The 23620-nt window shown below is 40.3% G+C and overlaps 2 protein-coding genes across 6 annotated transcripts; both read left to right on the forward strand.

The window, feature by feature from the left end:
- Positions 1-413: 413 nt before the first annotated feature.
- On the forward strand, positions 414-6828 carry LOC148862542 (ankyrin). 2 transcript variants are annotated; one of them, XM_088979070.1, is made up of 4 exons: positions 414-966; positions 3329-3580; positions 3899-4036; positions 5108-6828. In XM_088979070.1, the coding sequence occupies exons 1-4, from the start codon at positions 643-645 to the stop codon at positions 6647-6649; spliced, it is 2256 nt and encodes a 751-aa protein (XP_088835196.1). In that variant the 5' UTR covers positions 414-642; the 3' UTR covers positions 6650-6828. The 2 variants fall into 2 exon arrangements, with proteins under 2 accessions (XP_088835196.1, XP_088835195.1); XM_088979069.1 differs by having other exon boundaries at positions 417-966; positions 3305-3580.
- A 7069-nt stretch (positions 6829-13897) lies between these two features.
- LOC148862543 (adenylate kinase 4-like) lies at positions 13898-19463 on the forward strand. 4 transcript variants are annotated; one of them, XM_088979073.1, is made up of 7 exons: positions 13898-14128; positions 14251-14475; positions 15619-15764; positions 15868-15987; positions 16115-16282; positions 16790-16879; positions 17993-18290. In XM_088979073.1, exons 2-7 carry the CDS (start codon positions 14361-14363, stop codon positions 18092-18094), a joined length of 741 nt encoding a protein of 246 aa, XP_088835199.1. In that variant the 5' UTR covers positions 13898-14128; positions 14251-14360; the 3' UTR covers positions 18095-18290. The 4 variants fall into 4 exon arrangements, with proteins under 4 accessions (XP_088835199.1, XP_088835198.1, XP_088835201.1 ...); XM_088979075.1 differs by lacking the exon at positions 13898-14128 and adding an exon at positions 19057-19463 and having other exon boundaries at positions 14217-14475; positions 17993-18131; XM_088979074.1 differs by lacking the exon at positions 13898-14128 and adding an exon at positions 18423-18968 and having other exon boundaries at positions 14221-14475; positions 17993-18131.
- Positions 19464-23620: the final 4157 nt, after the last annotated feature.

The following is a 23620-nucleotide window of genomic DNA, read 5'->3' on the forward strand; positions in this document are numbered from 1 at the left end:
AGAGAGGAAAAACAGTGGGTTTAATTCATCTCGCACGTTTTCACCGCGCACACGTTTTAAGGACGTGTGGCGCGTCTTCATGCTGCGCGAACGATGCACGCATCAACTCTGCCCTGATAGAAGCCGGACCCTCCCTTACGGGCCCGTATGTTATAATATGGAGGGAAACATGATTCGGTGTGAATGGAATCATAGGGACTACAGTATAACCAGTGGTCTTGCTCTTCGATCTTTTTCCTTCAACAAAATCAACGAATTCTTTACTGTGGTTTGTAAATTGTAATACAATACAATGCATACTTTGCAATGTGGGCCCAAACAGAGTCCCCAGTATGATGGGCCCCACCATTAACCCGGGTACTCCGGTACTCCCTGTATATTTTTAACCATAGTCAACCAAACAAACCTTCTCTAATAAAGAGGCACGCCATTGGCCATCCTCCCCCCTACCACCTGGATCACTGTTTTCAAGGTTTCTCTCACTCTCTCTGAAGAACTCCGAGACCCGGAAACAGAGAGAACAACCCAAGGTGCAGACTACAGAGGGTTAGAAGTTAGAATCCATGGGAGTTCTCTCTTGACTTCCGGTGCCTCAAGTTCCAGACAAAAACAACCGGAAAACCTGTCGGTCCGTCCCATAAAATGACGGTCTTCGGTCACTCCGGTGGCAGTTTTCTTGCGGGAAAACAGGTTTTTCCGGTTGATTGTCAGACGGAGGTATCTCAGCGTCTCGTGGAAGCCTCGCACATTGGAGATCTGAATTCAGCATTAGAATGCATCGCCGATCCCTGCCTCGACGTGAACTTCATCGGTGCTGTTTGCCTCAAGTCGAGGAAGACAGAGGTCCTGCTACATGATGAATCCGCAGATGAAGTTCGGATCGAGTACGAGGAGTTTAAGACCTACGTCACACCGTTGTTTCTCGCAGTTCATACTGGAAACCTGACGCTGGTTCGGGAACTACTGGTAAGCCGTAAGCTTATCTGTTTTCCTATTTCATTTATCTCTTATATATTACACCTAGTGTGGTTTTTTTTACATGCTTACTTCATTTATCTCCTTCATGATCTGCTGAGATTAGGATGTTTGATGGTTTTGGTCTCTGCTCCCTGCCATGCTTCTTCGTATTTGGTCTTTTCAGTCTAAGTTCAACTTGGCACCTCACATAGAGACAGAAGAGAAAGCATCTCTCCGTACGAGTTCTAAAAACTTGAAATGTGGTTATTTCCATCTGCATTCTGTTCAAAATTTGAAATCAGGCTATTTTCTCGACAGATTTTGAATTATTCCTTTAAGCTGGACATTTGGACCGCCGGATCTCTCTTTGTTTGGTTGCGAAAATTTGCTAAAATTGGGAGAAGTTTTCGTCTGAGTGCTTTTAGCGGTCTTCGTCGTGATTTACTTTTAAAAGTTACGAAACAACGGAAGCTTTTTTTGAAGTTTTTTTAGCTTACATAATTTCCAGTTCCCGCGGCACTGTACTCGCAATCTGAAGCTTTTTTTTCAGCTAACATAATTTGAAGCTCATAATCTGTTTCTTCTTTTTTCATCTCGTTAGGCTTTTGAGATGAGTAGAGGCTTTATGCCTCTTAAATCTTGCTATATCTTCATTAATTTCTTCTTGTTTTGTTTCTTGAACCGGCATTTGATATGATATTTCAACTATTTAAAATTTTTAATTGCTTATATTTCATTTTCTAAAAGTTATTTATTCTAGTGTTAATGTGCATTAATGAGTTTTTTTTTTCAGGATTTTATCCCAAAAATAACAAGAAAAAAAGAACTGATTTCCTTGTCCCAAAATTATTCCGAGTGTCTCGTCCGAGAACATCGGGACCCAGCGTCTAATGGGTCCCAACCAACTCGATTGACTTTTTAAAGCTTCAAATTGGTCCTTGTCCTCTTAAAATTCCCTTGCGCTTTTATAGATTTGTCTCCTCTTTCTTTTTAAAATTTTGCTTGTTTGGAGTAAATACATATAATTCATGGTCGAACGTAGTAGTCAGTCTAGCTCCAGCCTCGAGTGGTGTGTTGAATATTGGGCGGTGCGAATCGTATCTGCAAATCAAATAAAATCAACGTCTCTTCACTCTCGTGACCTTTAGCTCCTTCTCCAGTACCTCTCCAATTCACAATTGCATTGGAGTCTGGACACAAAAATGAAAAATGTCTTCACTCAGGTTTTGTCATTTTTTTATTGTGGAGATATGTCTCACATGCCAGTGTTCGATCGATCGCTGTTTTGATTAAAGATCATCTCTGATATTCTGTACTCATATGAGTTCGCTTTTTTAGTTTGAAATAATTTCTTTTTTGTTTGGATCATCGGCAGATCGCTGAATCGATTGTAAAGTAAATAATAGGAAACACGTACAGGTTTATATAATAGAGAAATAGAGAATCGTCACGGCTGCCGTTTCATTTTTCCTAATCCTTTCTATCCAATTAAACAATGTTACCTCTGTTTTTTATGGTTTCTTTTTTCTTTTTTTTTTCCTCCATTAATTACCCTTGCACGAACGGATTCGAGTCGTGATCAGAACCCGGATATTGCCTAATATTATCAAAGTATGCGTGGATCTTGATCATCCGATCCACCGCATCTCACCGGACAATGTGATAGTATTTTGCTAAAATCTCTGGAGACAAGCAATAATTTTTGTAAAAGAATTGATAATATAATTACTAATATGATAGTATTTTTGCCTAATATTATCTAAGTGTGCGTGGATCTTGATCATCCAATCCACCGCATCTCACCGGATAATATGATAGTATTTTGCTAAAACCTCTGGAGAAAAGATATTATTTTTGTAAAAGAATTGATAATATGATTACTAATATCACATTAAAAAACCTCTACTTACTGTCAAAGTAGTGTACAAACAGCAGATGAAAGCAAACCCATAATTATATTTGTAGGATCAAGAATGCGTTTGTATCCTTTACCAAGAAGAAATAATGCATTTGCATCTGACCTTGACTGTACCCATCTCCCCATTCCGTGTTTTATCCTATCCCATTATCTACTTCCTACTACATAGTAAAATATCCATCTCCATGTTTCAAAGCTGTTTCATAAAATCATGTACTTTTGTCCTGTATGATGATACCCTCCTCTACTCAACGAAAATCCAAGCTATACTCAACTGCTCTGGTTTTGTATTCACCATCTACATACCCTTTCTTGAAAATTTTCAATTTCATTCAAAATAAGTGGGTGCAACAAAGATAAGAGAGTGCTGCAACCTTCTCTTGCTGTCCTTCAATTTTACTTAGGGTCTGGGGATTTTGATGGTGACAGAGCGTGGGTGCCGATGTGAATCAGAATCTATTTAGAGGCTATGCGACAACAGTGGCAGTGAGGGAGGGTTACCTCGAGATCTTGGACATCTTGATCAAGGCCGGAGCGTCCCAGCCGGCGTGTGAGGAAGCACTCTTGGAGGCTAGTTGCCATGGACGGGCTAGGCTTGCGGAGCTTCTTATGGGTTCGGACCTCATCCGGCCCCATGTTGCTGTGCATGCGTTGGTCATCGCATGCTGCAGAGGGTTTGTGGACGTCGTGGACACCCTCATGAAGGTAAAAACCGTTTTCCCTATCCAAATGGGCGCCAACATCTTGCCACCATTCTCATCCATTCAATTTATCCGAAGGATTCACATCTGAAAGATGAACTTAATTGATGCCCGTGGTCTTTGTTTGGTCATCTTTCCTCATAACCTATTTGGAACCGGATCCATGAATGTGGGTGTGTTTCCTCAGTCTCTTACCCGCATCTTGACGTGGACCTATTGATCAAAACCCATTTTATAAAATTTACTTTTTTTTTTTTGAATTTTTTTATTAACGATAATCATAATGAGATAAAAGGAGATTATTTGTCTTATTAAATGGCAGTGCGGGGTGGATGCGAATGCCACTGATCGGGTGCTGCTACAGTCGTCCAGGCCTTCGCTTCACACAAACGTGGATTGCACCGCACTCGTGGCTGCCATTGTCAGCAGACAGGTCTCCGTCGTCCGTTTGCTCTTGCAGGTAAGCATTTAATTTAGTAATTTTCTCTTAATTCCCTTGTTGGGAGGCGGGGACCGGAGAGAGATCTTCAGTTATGCGGTGCGATTCTGGATACAATAATCAGGGTCACGGTTTGACACGCTTGTATCATTCCAATGGTTGGGCTGCTGTGCGGCCTACCGATTGGAGTTGGGAAAATTATAGCAGAGCACGTGAATTATGCTTGTGGACTAATGGGACAAACCTGCTGCACTCAGCACAAGTGACGATGTCCAAAATCCAATTTATGGAATTATGAGAGTGTGGGTGGAACTCCCTATTTATCGGATCCAGATCTGAACCGAGTTGATCACGTGATCCCTTAGTGGGGGGCGCACTTTTAATGGCCCGTCTGGATCCTGGTCGATATAGTGGCGGTTTTCTCACGGGAGACCAGAGACGAAGAGAATGGTTGCATACCGGTCTACAGGATCTTGTTTCTGGGTCTGGGAGGACAAAATTACACAAATTTTAATTGATCGAAATGCCTGTATTTTTACTGTCCATTTCCTATATGTATTGACTAAAATGCCCATTAGCAGCTGGCAGTCAACAGAATACCACACTATTAACATTTCCGTGGTGCTGTAAAATACAAACAACTGGGGCCGCTGCCGCCTGGGGCCCTGGGCCCTGGGGGTAGTCGCACGGTGCCACGGCCCCACGGCATGTTGAAAATCAAATGATTCCCACCAAAATTTGCGTGTACCCCCTCTTTAGGAGGCCAATTGAATGTTTGTCCTTCGATTATCAGAATTCAGAAGAAGAATATTTAGAAGAGGGTCGCAAGTCACGAGGTCCACACTTGATTCCGATATCACCGAGTCCGAATCCGCTACACTTTTCTTCCTGCACTTGCTACATTAAACCCCCACTGTGTGACGGCTTTTCTATTGAAGTTGTGTAAAGATCATACAGAAGAAGAATATTTCTAAAACTTTAATGCTTCAAATCGATACCCGTTTGAAAACCTGTGTTGGGTGGGGCGCTATCATTTTTTTAGCATTGTTGAATACAATTCAATTTGAGTTGATGTGTTTAATTGAATCAAAGGCCGGAGTCAGAACGGACGCCAAAGTGCAGCTAGGAGCGTGGTCCTGGGACACCAATTCGGGGGAGGAATTCCGGGTGGGCGCAGGACTAGCAGAGCCCTATGCTGTCACCTGGTGCGCAGTGGAGTATTTTGAGGCCAGTGGGACTGTCCTGCGCATGCTCCTTCAACACCATTCTCCCGACACTCCGCACTATGGGAGGACTCTCATTCACCACGCTATCCTCTGTGGAAATGCAGGAGCTTTAGATGTGCTTTTGATCTGTGGCGCCGACGTAGAATTCCATGTAAGAACCCGGAAGACTGAGTTCCGTCCAATACACTTGGCCGCACGACTTGGCTTAGCCGAAATACTTCAACGCTTGATTGATGCCGGCTGCAACATCAACTCCAGAACTGAGTCTGGCGATACGGCTTTGATGATTTGCACAAGATTTAGACAGGAGGAGTGTCTCAGAGTCCTTGCTTCATCTGGTTCTGACTTTGGCCTAATCAACTTGGCTGGTCAGTGTGCAAGTTCAATCGCTGCATCAAACCGATGGACTCTTGGCTTCCAACGAGCATTGCTCGATGTAGTTCGTGCTGGGAAGGTTATCCAATCGAGCAATGCATCCGTATTTTGCCCTTTGTTGTTTGTTGCTGCTACAGGGGACACTGTGGCATTGAATACACTGATCAGATGGCCAGGTATCAACCTTAACCTTCAGGATGAGAATGGATTCACAGCTGTCATGGTTACCGCCAGGGAGGGCCATGTGGAAGCCTTCCGGGTGCTTGTTTATGCTGGAGCTGATGTAAAGCTGGAAAACAAATCTGGTGATACAGCACTTGTTTTATCCGAACTTAACCAAAACCACGATCTATTCGAGAAGGTGATGCTTGAATTTGCACTTGAAAAGGGTAATCGTGGGGCTGATGGGTTCTATGCCTTGCATTACGCAGCTCGCTGGGGCGATGTGGATGCAATTCGTTTGTTAACTAGTAGGGGCTACGATGTCAATGTATCTGACGGGGACGGGTACACTCCTCTCATGCTAGCGGCAAGGGAAGGCCATGGATGCATGTGCCAATTGCTGATCTCGTGTGGAGCCCGTTGTGATATCAAGACTGCCAGAGGGGACTCTGCTCTCTCCCTTGCAAGAAAGAACGGTGGATATGATGCTGAGCGTGTGATATTAGATGAGCTTGCTCGGAAGCTCGTGCTAAGTGGGGCGCATGTGCAGAAACACACCAAGGGAGGGAAAGGGACTCTTCATGTAAAATTTTTGAAGACGGTGGAAGCCACAGGAATACTTAGGTGGGGAAAGTCAGGCAGGAGGAATGTAATTTGTCAGGAAGTCGAGTTGGGGCCGAGCGTGCTGTTCCGTAAGAATCGCAAATGGAAAGGGGATGCTGATGAACCAGGTATTTTCAGGGTGGTGACAACAAGAAAGAAGGAAGTGCATTTTATGTGTGAAGGTGGGGTTGAAACGGCTGAGCTGTGGGTTAGGGGTATTAAGATTGTGACCAGCGCTGCTTCGAGTAAGCAACAGAACCAAGGGTGATGAGTGAGGTTTTGTGGTCTAATGTATGTAAACAAATTTTGAGAAAACATTTCCATCTTGGAAGTAAATTTTGCAGTTTTTTACTGCCTTGTATTGTAAAAAGGTTTTTTGATCGCTTGCTGTAAAATATTTTCCTGGGTGAGAAAGGAGAAGGAAATGAAAATTGTAATTTCTATTCCTCTCTGCTTTGTAGTTAATACCAATAGTTCTAGCTTTGGAAGTGGCCGCTCTCAAAGTTGAAACCGCGTACTCAAGACTGTAATATGCCATCAACCGCGAGCCAACAACGAACGAGGGATGCCAATGCCATCGTTGGGGGAAAAGTAGACAGAAAAGACGGAAACTGTACGTATTTGGTACGAAGATTATTGATGGTACCTTGGATCCATAGTCATCACTAGTAGCAGACTAGGCAGCTGGCACCTGACGCGGAATAATAACACGAATCGATAGTACTGTCATTCTCACGGATTAGGACATGGGCAATTCAATTGTGTTTTTGGGGGGTAGGTTGCACTAACAACGAGCCTCATCATCTACTAAGATTCGGTACGAAGGTCCCACCCTGTAAGTTGGAATCTACTCACTATCTGCCGAGTGATGAGTTGCTGGTCTGGATAGACTGGATTCTGAAGCCTGGACATAATAAATATTTTTCGGTGAAGTACATTAGTCTACTAATAGCCCCTTATCAACCGCATATTGGCCGTGGATTTGGCATCGATCCACTGTCTTGATTCATCCCAGGTATATGGTAGAGCTAAGAATTTTGGGGTGGGCTGAACCGTCATTCTCCCTACATTTTTTTTTTTCCACCTTCTTTTTAATCAGACTTTCGTAGACTAAAATTATATTCTCCAATGCTGACTGAAGGGGACTGGGTCTAGAAGGTATACCAGGTAAGGGCCAGAGCCTCGATGTCTGTCTCTGAACCATTCCAGATAGAAGCATCCAAGTTTAGCTTGAGATACATTAAACATGACCCCTCGCAATTGGTCTGTGGTAAAGATGGGCATTGCGTCTGTTCTTAAATCCTATTTAGCTAGCCAGGTGATGAAATTGAGCATCTCTTCTTGCAGGGTGGGGCAATTGATGTTAATCAGTTCAAGGGCGTGTGTTGATGAGTTGCTTTGCTGGAGGTGATCAACCACGTCACCCATGCCTTGGGTCCGCAATCCGGATCATCTGCAAGCAAAAACTTTGGGGGTTGTTTGGCATCAATGCCATTGCCCCAGAAAATGGTGCCATGTCAGAAAAAAAAAAACATTACCCCAGAAAACGAGGCATTTGGTTCTTTTTTTCCAGAAAAAGTTTTGCCCGGACCACACTTGGAAATTGGGAAGGCATGGTTTGAGACAACGCCAAATTTGGTGTTTTCTCATTTTTGGAACCGTTGCTGCCAAGATACAATGACGTGGCACCAATGTGGCATCATCTTGAGCTTTGGATAATGCAGACCAATGTTGAATATGGTTATGCAGTACTGTACCAAAAAAAAACCAGTGCTATTTCCCCCAGAAAACATCTTATTGGCAGCATCAATGACAAAAAAAAGAGCTGCTTTCTGAGAAAACGGTGCGATAGGCCCTCCATACAGCACTGTTTTCTCAGAAAATGGTTCTGAAACAAACAACCTTGATGCCAAACACCTACTCTGTGTATACAACATCTACCCATACATTGAGAATATCTCCTGTATATATATGTTAAATTTACAGGGAAATGTTCCCAATGTCCTCCTTACTTTTAGAGTATGTGTAGATATTTTGCTTTCAGGAGATCCCATCACAGTCTCCATCCCTCAATCTTTTTGAAACTTGAAAGTCTGTTGTAGGAGTAAGAAAACTAAATTTTGGCAACCATGCTAACTAACTTCCAAACCAAGAGAATTGAGATAGCATTTCACTAAAGTGGAGCTTATGTGTTTTGCTTTGTCATTTAACTAGGTCGTCAACTTAATGGAGAATCGTGCCCAAGTCCCGGTGAACCAGATCCCACCAAATAGACAATGTCTAGAGCGGTGTTTGGCATCGGTGCTGTTTTCTGAGAAAACGGTGTCATGTAGGCATCACGTTAGAGAAGGTGCTGGAAGCAACACCCTCTTGTTTGGTATCATTTTCTCAGAAAAAAAACCGTTGCTCCAGACCATGTCTTGGAAATCGGGAAAGTGTGATCTGGAGCAACGCCAAATTTGATGATTTCTGGGAAAATGGTGTGTTGCTTCCAACAATGCAATGACATAGCATCAATGTGGCATCATCTTGGACTTTTGATAATAAGATCAATATTGAAAAAGTTGCTACCAGCACTGGTACCAAACAAAACCAGTGCTGTTTTCTCAAAAAATGCCTATGTGGTAGCACCGGTTCTAAACAAAAAATAAGCACCACTTTTCTGTTCCTTGCACCGATGCCAAACACCTACTAGTTTTTTCAAAAATATTTGGGAATACTTGGATTTTTTTTTTGGTAGCAAAACATTCATTCCAACTAAAACAAATCAAGACAATAAAGCAGGAAACCCAAAGAAACAACACATAAGAACAGAAATACAACTTTCAAATTGGCAGAATTTTGTGGCCGATGCCTTCCAAACAAAGAATGTTACCTACAAGATGAACAAGGGCATCTAAACCAGTCAGGTAGCCATTGTAGAAATCACTCTCAGCCCCCTGTAAATCTGTAATCTCCTCTTTTACTTCACACATATCCTCTGCCAACTTCTCGAACTTAATTGCCATTTCATCAATCTGGGAAGTTGAACAAATTCCAACAAGCTTAGTGACAAAGAAAATTCTCAAGCTTCTTTGTCATTTCCATTTCATCAAACATTCCAATCTCTTCGTATCATCTTTTGGGATATTCAATCCTGCCTTCCTTACCATATCCAATGAAGCCTGCCTAACCCAAACAGTAACCTGTTCTAGAATATGGTAAAGCATGGAATAAAAATTATGGTCAATATGTCATACAGCAGTACAGTATTCACATTTCACACTTTCTTATTGCTGCTCACATGGAAGACATCAAGTGTGTGGGTGGTCACCTAACCATTTAAAAGATATGTTTCCTTTCAGGACTGCCAAATAAACATATAAAAATTTCCACAGAGGAATGTTGGGATCCTAATACAACACAAACCCACTTGGACATGTTCCATTTGGACAACATATGAGATTTGCTCACACTTCACTATAGTATGAAATACCACACCAGAAGCAATGTTCAAAAACATTCACTAGAATAGATGCATCAAGGTGTAAGCCACATTTGTGTTCTAAAGCACTGGACAGAAGTCAAAGGAATAATAGATGCCACAGAGTTGTATGGATTTGAAGACCACAACCATCTAATCAGATTCTTCTGATAGACAAAATAGCATTTTACATTCTCAATATTGACCATCTATGAGGATGGGACAGATCATTCCTTCAATGACAGGCAAAATAGCATTTTGTTGACAAAGACTTGAGAAAAAGCAGTATTGTAAGAATTAACCTTGAAGACAGGGAAACTTAGGAGTTTGGTTGATCTGGGATAACTGCAAACAGCCAATGCTAGGGTATCAAAATTTTGGAACCAAGTGGTTGAAATTGAAATTTTGCGAAAACGATTTCCAATTTTAGTGTTCTTCCCATATATTTTTAGTTCCCTATCTTAAGGAAAAGATTTGAGAAAATCATGGAAGAACTTTTGTGGGAATATGGTGATCAGGACCACCTTATTGGTTGAGGTACCCTACAGGAGAGAGTAAGAAGCATGGGGATCGGGATATTGGTAGATGAGGAAAAGAAAATAAAACTTTAGTTAAAAAATAACTTCAGAATTCCTGTGAAGAATAACAGAGCCCTAGAATTTAACTATTAGAGGTATAATATGCATGATAATGGATGTTCTCCATTTTTTTGCTTCAGAAACTCTCCTATTGCCTCTTCCAGCACAAGCATTTCTTTGAATCTTGTCTTCCCCAAGGATCATGGGGACCAGGTTTGCAACAATATTGTCTAGCTTAAGCACTCTTTTCAATGTCTCTTCTGCCCCTAATAGCCTAGATTCCTGTGATTGGCTTGTAGATACAAGGAGTTCCTTCTTATTCATCTTCCTTGTGAACACTGAAGCTAACATTGACAGTCTCCCCTTGGAAGAATTTTCTTCTAAGATGGTTTAGAAATCCCCTCCAAATTCAAATACTATGTTTCTCTGTTAATTCCTTTCTCTTAAGTTAATCTGATTTGCCTGTTTTTCCCTACTACTTCCATGGTTGGGTATTTGGTAATAATTCATTCCCACTTTTCCTCAACCTCTCTCTTTCCATTAATAACCCATGCTTGGGTATTAATATTATTGGCCAATGGCTTTAATTTGAGGGTAAGCAATCAAAAGAATAGTATACATGTAACATGGAGGGTTTTATAGAACATGTAAACAGATACCATCCATATATTGAAGAATAAAGTTCTCATAACATTTAGTATTACTTTTTAAATCTCTACTTTTCATGTAAAGTCCATGTTTAGTGCATTTATTATTATATGCTCAAAACATGCAGGTAGGATATTCATCATTTTGGGCAATCTTCTCTTGAATGGTGCTATGATGTCTTGAAATTATTGAGTAGAAGGATATTCTTCTTGCTGTTATTTGCACTTCAGAAAAACATATTCACAAGTGCAACTTCTCATGCCCTAAGGACAGGTGGCATAAAACTGTGATGTGAATAGCTTTAATCGTTACAGCAGATACAGACTCTCTTCTAATTAAGTTTAAGGTCTTTTTGGTTTGATTTTGTCTATTTTGTTATTGAGCTTGAAATTCAGGTGGATAATCTATAAAGTAGTATCCCGGGTTACTCAGCAATTAAGAAAGCCTCAATGAGGATTTAGAATGTATATCTATTTTTTTTTTGCTTCAATGAACCATTGCTTAGTGTAATGGTAAAATTGTGGGTTGACAAGTGTGAGAACACAAATTCAAGTTAGTCTGAGAGTGACATAAAATCTCCTTCTTCCATTGGCTAAAAATGAAAAAAAAAAAAATGTTCCTGTCTCCCTCTTCCAACGATTTGCATCTAGACATCTGCCTCCGGCTGATCTCTTCCCTTCTTGTAATAAGCTTTAGTTCTGCTTTTAATTGCATTCTTTCTTTTGAAACCATTCCACCACTTCCCTGTCAATTTAATCGGTCATCTTTTTATCATTCGTTCTCCCAAAAGTTTCCTCATTCCATTCTTTCAATTTTCCTTTGATTTTTCTTAGTTTTTTGCATGAATTTAAATCCCTCCCAACCTTCCATGTGACATTCCCCTCCTCCCCCACCAAGATGCAATATTAGATTTAAAAGTTGGGTGAGTTATTAGGGGGACAAGACCCAAAGTTAGCTTCTCTAATTGCAGAATTATAGGCCAATGATCCATAATTGGTATACCAGACATGTTATGTGGACTGGTTTCAGCCCCAAAAAGGTCAAACCTTGCTGGGTTATTAGGTGTGTAAACTTCAAATCTTTAATCAACCCAAGATAGGAGAAGTCGAATTTTCATGGAAAAACAAATTTTCTTCTATGACCGATTTAGGATAATCAATCAAATTTGATATCCAGAAAATAAATAAATAAATAATAAATAGGGAATGCTACTTGATCCAGATATCACAATTGCAAGAAGTCGATATTTTGTGTGCAAAAACTAAGCCGAAATCGAGTTGCAAGTTGAAGATGGCGCAACCCCAATTGCAAGAAGTCGATATTTTGTGTGCATCGATGTGCACTCTTAATCTCCTATTGAATGCAGCCATTAATCACTTGAGATCTCCATGTTTTTCCTGGAAAACTCAGTGATGAAAGAGAGAAAAGCATGTTTTTAAAATCGGACCGGACCGGACAGTTGGACTACCTGACTGGTTCCATTTTTCTCCAAAACTGTTGATTTTGGTCAGCAAACTGCTGAACCAGCCAGTTAACCATTTGAACCGCTCGAACGGTTTTAACTGTTTTTCATTTTTTTATTTTTTTATTTTTTGTCAGAACAGACCGATCATTCGGGTCGAACGACCAGACCATTCAAACCAGTAACTGGATCACTGACCAGTTCGATCTTCAGTTCGGTTTTAAAAACCATGGAGAAAAGGTTCTCCTTTCAGCCTTGGTTGAACTAGAGTTTGGAGGGAGTTTGGTGATAATCTCTCTCACAATTCTCCTATTCTCTCTCATATATGGAGCTGGACTCTTGGAGTCCTACAATGATTATCCAAATAAGATTTCTAACTTAATTAGAAGTTTCTAATAATTAATCTATGTGTGGCTAACTTAAAAAACATATTTTTCCAATATAATAAAATGTTGGATTTCTAAACCCTTCACTTTGTGAGAGATCTCAAGTATGGAGGATTCCTACATTACCTATATAATCTGTTTTTGCCACATGGTAGACGCAAACCATCCACTGAGTAGAGAGAGAGAGGTAATTTTAAAAAAAGCTTTGGTAATTTACAATAAATACTAATAAATAATCATTAAAAGAAATAGAAGAAAAATAACAATAATCTGCTAATTTATGGTATTTTTTAAAAATTACTGTTAACTATTGGAAATTTACAATAAATAATAATAAGTCTAATGTGCCTTTAAATAAATAGAAATGAAATAGCAATAATTTCCTAAAAATAATTCATATTAAATCTCAAATTTATAATTTTCATTCTCAAAATTTAATTTTACTATTATCAGTGATTATTGCTAATTAACAAATAATTACTTTTAATTTATTATACTGGTAATAAATGATATATTGATAATTTCTGGTAAAATTCAAAAATTAATGTTTAATTTATTGTAATTTACAATAATTATTAATAATTTAATATTAAACTAAGAGGAGAAAATACCAATAATTTCATGATAATTTTTGGTATTTTTTCAATATACAATGATAATTTACTGTTAATTAAGTAAAAGAAAAAGAACTAATTCATTGGTAATTTCTCATAAATTTTAAAGTTACTATAATTAGTTATAATTTAACATTAATTAAGTAGAAGAAGAAAAACATTTTTCCTTGTAATAATTAACTTGAAATCTTGAAATTAAATTTTACATTTCTTAATAATTAATGTCATAAGCATAATATTAACATTTTTTTTCTAAAATTTACTATTATTATAATTATTAATAATTACTGTTATTAAACAAAGTTTCAAAAATAATTTTTAATAAAAAAAATAGTTAAAAGCCTAAATAAAAAATGATTGGGGACATGATTAGGTGTTGTGTTGATGATCGACTGCACTCTCTTTGCCTTTCACATCTTAAAATGTGGAGTCCAGAGAGACGATTGCTATATTGTCCCCACTATTATTGCTTAGTAGACTAGACTAGGCAGACAGGAAATCCAAGAGATATATATAGATAGACAATTCTATAAATACAAATTTTCAGATCCCGAAATCTCTAACATATGTTCAGAATTCAGATGTGCAGAAGTGAGGTAGGCTGACAAGAATACCCTCCTTCATCGTGTACTCACTCTAGTAGCTATATATATATATATCATCAAAGTAAGGGTTTATTAATGTCTTTTCGCAAAATGTATATGGTATCTATTTTCAGAAAAAAGGAAGAAAAACTGAAATAGGAAGGGGTGAAGCTTTCGAAGGTCCGTCCGTGGTTTACTGCTCATCCGCCTTCGTTTGTCTGAAGGTCTGAGTTCTGAAGAAAGAATGGGGAGCTCCTCCACAGTGGATTTGTCGGATATCCCGTCAGTGGATCTGATGACGGAGCTCCTCCGCCGCATTAAATGTGCTGACAAACCCGACAAACGCCTCATTCTCGTCGGTAATTCCCCCCCCCCCCCCCCCCGGCGCGCTCTTGCTATTAGCATTTTTTTTTTCTTCCAATTGCTTCTCAGCCTTTTCTGTTTTCATCCTGAAGAAATTTTGTTTAAGTCTAAGGTTTATCTGTAGATTCAATGTGAAGATTTCATGATATTTATTTACTTTTGTTCTTGGTTATGACCTTCTATGTCTTTTTTGGAGAAAGTTTTTTTTTTTTTTTTTGGGTAGAAATTTTCGAAGCAAGTTATGACTTTCTACGTTAAGTGTTTTTATTTGTTGTAGAGTTTGGATCTGCCTTTTTAGTTCTACTTCTATGATCATCAATCTTCTTTAACATCTCTTTGAGCTTGGATATTCCCAAGCTCCTGATGATTTGTCTTATTAATGGTTTTTGGTTCTAATATTCTGTTTCTTATCTACCCGTAATATTTTACTGGTTCTTTGACCATGAAGTTATTTTTCTTCCTCTGCAACTATGCCTGTAGCCCTACTGGGACTTAATTGATTGCATGCCGGATTTCAACCGTTGTTGCCCTTAACAGATAGTGCCTCAGTCCTTGGTTAACAGCCGAAGCTTGCGCTTGGGATCATCCAAACGGACGAAACAGGATCGAAAATCGGAATTTCTATGTTTTGAATGTGTGCTAGCTGCATTTTGTATTCTGGCTTGGTACCAAATTGTACTTCTGTATGAGCTCGACCTATAAAATGGCATCGCATATAGTTAGTTTAAACATTTGAAAAAGGCCCTTGGGTATTGTGGCTTTGGTTTTCATTCAAATAAAAAAGGGTTGTGGCAGCATCCTTCTTAGGTTGACATAGGCTGTTCTCCTAAGAGAAAAATCATTTGATTTACAGTCTGAACCTTCAAGTTTGGTGCAATGTATTGAGGCTTTACATTCATGAAGTAGCTTCAATTAACTGAAAGTCCTTGCAGTATTAGTTCCCTTAAGTGAAAAGGAAGTTTCAATCTACTGGTTTTAACCTTTAAAGGACAAACTAATCTGTCCAAGGAGGATCCACTGTGATGGTGTGACCCAATAAAATATTAACATAAATACATAATACAAAAGGTGAACCTTTACAACTTTTCGCCAATGATTGTTGTGTCTCTTTGTATTTATAAGGATTAGATGGTTGGCAGGTCCTCCTGGGTCTGGAAAAGGAACCCAGTCTCCCATCATTAAGGATGAGTACTGCTTGTGCCACTTGGCTACTGGTGATATGTTAAGAGCTGCTGTTGCTGCGAAAACCCCCCTTGGTGTTAAGGCTAAAGAGGCTATGGATAAGGTAGAATGCTTTCCAGAATTCTATCATGCGTTCTGTTGTGGGAGTGGTTGTTGCAACTTGTTTAATGACCATTTCTTTGGTTGGATATGTAACTTCTTCTCAGGGTGAACTTGTTTCTGATGACTTGGTTGTTAGCATAATTGATGAAGCAATCAAGAAGCCTTCATGTAAAAAAGGTTTCATTCTTGATGGGTTCCCAAGGACTGTGGTGCAAGCAGAAAAGGTCTCTGCCTTTTTGTACTTTTCTTCTCCCCTCCTTCTGGATGATTTGCATGGTTCTAGTATTTTGTAGGTCTTAGTTTTCTATTTATGAGATTCTCCTCATGTTCTTTGTGTGCCTCTTGATGCAGCTTGATGAGATGCTCGAGAAACAGGGGACTAAAATTGATAAGGTACTCGATTTTGCTATCGATGATGCGATCCTGGAGGAGAGAATCACTGGTCGTTGGATCCACTCTTCCAGTGGTCGGACCTACCACACAAAATTTGCCCCTCCCAAAGTTCCTGGTGTTGATGATGTGAGATGATGCAAATGTTTTTCCTTTTCTTTTGTTTCTTTTATTAACTTGTAAAGAGAAAATTTTAATGATAACTGGTAACTAATATAGTAATGTCAAGTGGCATATATAAAATTCCGATAAAATGCATCCCATGCAGAATGAGTCACTTGGGTTGCTGTATATGACCTTATATTAGTCACTTCTTTCCTTTGTTTTTGGAATGATTTGCTTCAACTTAGAAAGGTAAGAAATAAGATTACCATAAGACGATGGACTTGCTCTGGCATTTGAATCAGTTGTTTTTGTCACATTTGAAAGGTGTAGATGGAGTTATTTCTATCCATGGGAAGATCAAATGTTGACTAGATAGCAGTTTGGTCTTCATATTTAATAGCCAAAAAGTTGAATGGATATTTAATTTGCATTATATATTTTCATTTTATATTCAAATATGTTATAACAAACTTATTAGTTGTGATGCATCTGATGTTGTGGATATACCCTTGCTTTTTCTTATCTCTGAAGGTTACTGGGGAGCCTTTGATTCAGCGAAAAGATGATACTGCAGCAGTTCTCAAGTCAAGGCTTGAGGCATTCCATAGACAAACTGAACCAGTATGATTTGCTTGTTTCCTTTCTCTATTGAAATTTATATATGCCTGTCAAATAATCTAGTTATTAGAAAGAAGTTCTATGTATGAAGTGAAAAAAATATAAAGAAAAAACTTCTTAGCAGTTTGTTTCCATAACCCACCATAGGGTAATTGTTCAATTCTAGAACTTGCTGAGTACTGGATCTAATCTAGCTTATGTACAGGAGGTTGAGATGGAGTATTGACTTTGAAAGGTTTTTCTTGTTTAATATCTATCATTATTTGGGATCTGTCTATTGTTATCTCCTCCTGTTAAATAAACTCATGCATGTGATGCTTGAAAAATTGAAGGTGTATGTTCCTTATGAAATGATAACACAATGAGTTTGTCCTAATGTAACCTAAATTGTTTTCGCTGTGCATAGGTTAGCTCCAGTACTCATAGTCCCCTAAATTATTTTTACTGTGGATAGGTTATAATTAATTAGTTAGTAGAAAACTCTAATGTAACATTTTCTGTCTAGCAGCAGCAGTTTCACCATCCATATATGGAACTATGCTAGCCATCCTGAAATTTTGTATTGAAGTTCTATTCATCTCATTTGCTGCATGAATGTGGCACTTCTTTTCGAAGATAAGAAGTTTAAAGGACTGATTTTGTGCCAATAAGCTTTTCATCTTATCATGGGCGAACACTTTTCTACTTGGCATGCATTGGGAAGCAAACTAAGTCATAGCTATGTGTGCTTGATTTCTGTATCTTGTATGTGTGTGCAACGTGTTTTTTTTGTACATGAATGCTGTGAGGGTTTGGAATCCTTTAAACCTTTATTGCTACTCACTAGTCCCTAGTAATTTTGGTCTGTGCTTGCTATGTAATGATGGATGCTATAACTTTGTAAGTAGTTGTCTTGTGCAGGGCCTTCCATCACTATGGCTAGGCAAGGTGGGACCTTGTCTGATAAGAGGTTTTGCTAGTGTGTAGCTCCATGATGTAGAGGGCCTGAAATTAATGTCACTTGATTGTTGGATATTTTGTCCTTTGTTCTCGTTCTAATGTATATTGTGCTCCTCTTGTTATTTATTCATATTGTGAAGTATCTTAGCTAGTTTCCTATAATATTTGAACTGCCAGGTTATTGATTACTATGCCAAGAAGGGCGTTGTTGCACATCTTCATGCGGAGAAACCACCAAAGGAAGTTACCACCGAGGTTCAGAAGGTGCTTTCTTCATAGGAGTGAGCTACTTAGTTTGAAGCTTTTTGAAACTTTAGTGAGTTCTTACTCGTTTATAATCGGATAAGATGTTGTCCATCTTTTTTTTCATCTCCTTTCATGTTTAAGTTTAACAAGCATCGGCTGGTTGTATGAGCTGCTGAGGTGTTACAGAATTTATTCCCGAATAAAAAAAAATAACAGTTTTTGAGTAAAATATGGAATTCCAATATTGTTGCCTTTTAGGACCCGTGTTCTTTTGTTGTGGGATTGGAGGAAAATATCCATCTGATCATGAATGGTGATCAATAAGATGACTGACTGGTCTTTATTTCCCATATGATATCAGAGGATCACTTATCATGGAGTTGCTCCATGCATCCAATTCTCGCCTTGAGTTTTGCGCTGTAGAGCCTCTTTTCCCATCTCTATGTTGCAGGTTGTATGGGGAACATTTTCCATGTGTATTCTGCTCTATAGCTGGATCAGGCAGGATGAGATGAGCTAGTCAGCGAGACTACGGCGTATAGAGCAAACATGATTATAGCAACCTGACCAGGCTGGATGAGGAACAAAGGCACTTTAACTCGGAGAGATCACATTCGGGCTCAACACAGTGAAGTCTCTCAAGTCATTCCTTCAATTTTGCCTAGAAATGAGTCCAATGTTTTATTTGTGAATGTTAATTCCTGCCAGAATCCAGAAACTTAAGTTCAATCTATACCTGCTACATGGAACATGGATCTAATGTTGATGAGGAAATGAGAATGTGAATCCATGGATAAACCATGAAACATGAATTCATAGAACTTTGAAGAGTAATTGACCTCTTTGAAAAAAAAAAAAAAGAAAAGCAAAAAAAATAAAAAATCGATTGGATATTTTGTCCTTGGAAGTCATTGTAATTTTTCATTTAGGGTCTGTTTGTTTTTTGGATTTTGAGAGAAAGTTAGTCAATGGGATTTTGTTTTCCATTGGTTCAGGTGTGTGTGATTTTTCGTCTACCGACCAAGCAGATGCTATGATCCCACATTGAAGGGTGGTTCATCATCATGCGGTGGTGTCTGGGAGTGCTTAACGTGATGGCCTAAAAATTATCCATGAACAATGCTGCTGCCACTTTTGGATTGTAAATGGGCAAGCACAATATAAAAAGCGGACAAATCTGGGGGGTTTGGAAATTGGGACATGTTAGTCATTTTGGTACAAAAGTATTATTTGAGGGCATTAATGTCATTTAAAAGGAAATCCTAGCATTTTAAAATGCATAAAACAGCTTTTGGTTATTCACCAAAATAGTTTAAAATTAGGGATAATTATTTATAATATATCTTATGTATTTATGAAATTACTTATATATGCCCTGAACTTAAAAAAAAAGAGGGGTTTTTATATATGTCTTGTCCGGTTTCAAATAAATAAGCATGACCTCCATTCACATGACCTCATTGCTCCCCGATCTTTTTAAACTAGCAAGTAATGGAATAGAGAGAATAAATCCACTAAGAAAAATAAATTAAGAAACAAACTAAGAGTAGTGTGGTTGCAAGCAAAGTTCAAAATATGGATATGCTCAATATAATGGTATTGGACATGTCAGGTGAATCGATATCGCTTTTGGTGGTTTTTTTTTTTCATTAACTGATTTAAGGGAGTCGATTTAGGTCTTTGCTATACCCTAAATCGATCAAACCACCGGTACATTCATTATAGGGGCGTATTGATAAGGTGCCAGAATGATACATATTGGCCGATATGGGCCAATACGTGTGAATACTTTAAACCTTGATTGCAACCAATGATAACCCCAACTAGAGGGCCTGCTGGCTCAATGTTGATTGGCTGGTTGTGTGATTCTGTGGGGATACAATTCCGGGCACGACCTAATTTAGTGCTGGTCAGAGTCCGTGATAGTGGTTTGTTTTGTTGGTTATGTTGGAATGAAGAATCTGCCAACAAGGAATAGGGGTCCCAATACCCTAATAAAGGTAATTAGTTTAGTTGTCAACTAAACAAGCTTTTGGCCCAAAGATGACGTAATCACTTGAAGAAAGAGCGAAGCCATGTTGTGACGGTTCAGCCACCATCAGCGCCATCAGCACGCCATCCAAGTGTTTTGGGTTGGGTCCTTGTACTCTTTTTGTAAGGGGGGTATGTCAATGGCAATTATGTAAATAGTAGTATGCAGGTACAGTATTTTGATGTATTATTCTGTCACTCCCCCAAAAGCTTAACGTACTCTTTGAGGGGAGGTAGGTAGTCGAGTGAGCTCATAAGTGTGTAAAGGTTAAGCATGAGATCTCCTCGACACTGTACTGTGTCTTGTTTCCTTTTGTGTGTTGTTGCTTGCTTTTGTAGGCTTTCTCGACCCCAATCGAGCGCTACACGGGGCCCCGTCGACTAGCCCCGTGACAGTTGGTATCAGAGCGTGGTTGACACCATCGGTTGTCAAGCCCAACGAATCCCTGTCGTGCCCCGTAACAACACCAGCCCGATGAAGAATCGTGACACGCAAGAGGAGATCCAAGAAGGGATCTCACGGGTTTATTATGAGGATGAGCCTAGAGATAGCTCTCCCAAAGACAAAGGCGTCAGCTCAAAGCATAGCAAGCGTGACAAGTCAGTTGACAAGCTTGCGACCATGGACAAGCGCATCATGCGCTGTGAAGCAGTGGTTGGAGAAACTCGTGACCGCGTAGACGAGCTTCAACTCAACCTTGAGACCGTGGCCTCGGTCGTGGAAAGATTGGAGGACCAGTTCGGTGATAGCTCCAACAAGCCTGACAACCCCCTAGAAGATCTGGTGAAGTGCCTACAGATCCAACTCGAAGACTTGAAGGGCGAAATGACCCTCCTGAAGAGGCTGATGGCCAATACAGCCAACACACCTGCTGCTCCAGCCCCTCCAAAGATCAAAGTCCGCGAGCCTACCTCATATGCAGGGACCCGCGATGCCCAGGAGCTTGACAACTTCCTGTGGCAAATGGAACCAAACCACCGGCACGCCCGCCATACAGAATGTCTCCTCTGGAACTGGCCGAGCTACGAAAGCAGTTGAATGAGTTGTTGGACGCTGGGTTGATTCGACCTTCTAAGGCCCCTTTTGGAGCACCAGTCCTGTTTCAAAAGAAGCTTGATGGATCTCTTTGGCTTTGTATTGATTACCGAGCTCTCAACAAGCTCACCATCAAGAACAAATATCCCATACCTCTGGTGGCCGACCTCTTTGACCAGCTCGACAGGGCCAAGTACTTCACTAAGCTAGACCTGAGGTCGGGGTACTATCAAGTGCGCATAGCTGAAGGAGATGAACACAAAACAGCTTGTGTTACACGATATGGGTCCTTCGAATTTCGGGTCATGCCCTTTGGACTCACCAATGCTCCAGCCACCTTTTGTACATTGATGAACAAAATATTTCATCCCTACCTAGACGAATTTGTGGTTGTGTATATTGATGACATTGTAATTTACAGTAGAAACTTGGAGGAACATGTTGACCACCTCCGTACTGTTTTCCAGGTCTTGCGGGACAACAATCTATTTGTCAAGAAGGAGAAATGTTCTTTTGCCACAGAAGAGGTGGCCTTCCTCGGACATATAATCCGAGCAGGCACAATCAGCATGGATCCAGCCAAAGTCAAGGCCATTCAAGATTGGGCATCGCCCACCAGGGTTACCGAACTTCGCTCCTTCCTTGGCCTCGTGAACTATTATCGAAGATTCATCTCTGGATTCTCAGCACGAGCCACTGCCCTCACCAACTTACTAAAGAAGACTAGTACGTGGACCTGGAGTGAACGCTGTCAAACAGCTTTTGATGACTTGAAGAGAGCTGTCTCAGCAGAACCTGTCCTCGACTTGCCAGATCCAAGCAAGCCGTATGAGCTACACACAGATGCTTCTGATTTTGCCATTGGTGGGGTCTTGATGCAAGAAGGACATCCCATCGCCTTTGAAAGCCACAAATTGAATGATACCGAGAGGAGGTACACAATGCAAGAGAAGGAGATGACATCCATCATCCACTGCCTCCGCACATGGCGACACTACCTTCTTGGCTCCAAGTTCGTGGTCAAGACTGACAACATAGCTACTAGTTATTTTTCAGTCATAGAAGAAGTTGAGCCCTAAGCAAGTTCGATGGCAAGATTTCTTAGCGGAGTTTGATATGACTCTAGAGTACAAGCCAGGGCCGATGAACAGGGTTGCTGATGCACTTAGCAGGAAGGCTGAGCTTGCAACACTATCCACCGGTGAAGGTCCCTCACAAAGCCAGATCAGACTAGACATCATTAAGAACATCAAGGAAGGACTCCAGAAGGACCCCACCGCTCAGAGCCTATTGACAGCGGCCCGTGAAGGGAAGACTAGGCGGTCTGGGGTTGAAGAAGACCTTTTGACAAAGGGAAGGCGGATATTTGTACCGAGAGTTGAAGACTTGAGGAAGACTCTTCTACGTGAATGTCATGATAGCTTATGGGCAGGACACCCTGGGTGGCAGCGTACCTTGGCACTTCTACAACATGCCTACTATTGGCCTCATATGGAGCAAGACGTTTGAGAATACACAAGAACATGCTTGATTTGCCAGCAAGACAAGCCTTAACGTGCCAAGCCTCTTGGACTCCTACAACCTCTTCCAACTCCCTCACAACCTTGGGAGAGTGTTTCCATGGACTTCATCAGCGGTCTTCCTAAAGTGGGAGACTATACATCCATCATTGTTGTCGTTGATAGATTTTCCAAGTATGCCACGTTCACCCCAGCACCAAGGCACCTTTCAGCTGAAGACACGGCCTACCTTTTCTTCAAGCACGTGGTGAAATATTGAGGAGTCCCACAGAACATTGTTAGTGATCGAGATCCCCCATTCACTAGTGCTTTCTGGACAGAACTATTCAAGCTTCTTGGTTCAAACTTGAACTTCTCCAGCAGCAGCCACCCAGAGTCAGATGGGCAGACAGAGATAATGAACTCCCTCCTTGAAGAGTACCTCCGCCATTTTGTATCAGCTACACAGAAGAATTGGGTTCGATTGCTCGACATCGCACAATTCTCCGTCAACTCACAAAAGAGCTCCTCCACCAATCAAAGTCCTTTTGAAGTCATCACCGGCCAACTACCAAGATGTTCGCACAGCATCACCAACGACCATCAAGGAAGAAGCACTCGAGCCTTCACTTTCACCAGGGAATGGAAAGAATGCCTTGACATCACTCGAGTCTCCTTAGAGAAAGCCTCCATAAGAATGAAGAAATGGGCCGATTTGGGTAGACGACCCGAGAACTTCCAAATAGGTGACTTGGCCTTAGTAAAACTCCATACCCATTGCCTTAGGTTCTTTCGAAGAGTACACCCCGGGCTGGTGAGAAAATATGAGGGACCCTGCAAAATAATAGCCAAAGTAGGAACTTCAGCCTATAGGCTCAAATTACCCCCTGGCTAAAAGTACACCCTGTCTTTCACGTAAGCCAACTCAAACCCTACCATGTCGACAGCCAAGACACCTCCCGAAACCAAAGTTAACGCCCACACCCATCCTAC

This window comes from Nelumbo lutea, chromosome 3 (assembly GCF_056320005.1).
Source record: "Nelumbo lutea isolate HS-2025 chromosome 3, American lotus-T2T, whole genome shotgun sequence".
Lineage (NCBI taxonomy): Eukaryota > Viridiplantae > Streptophyta > Magnoliopsida > Proteales > Nelumbonaceae > Nelumbo > Nelumbo lutea.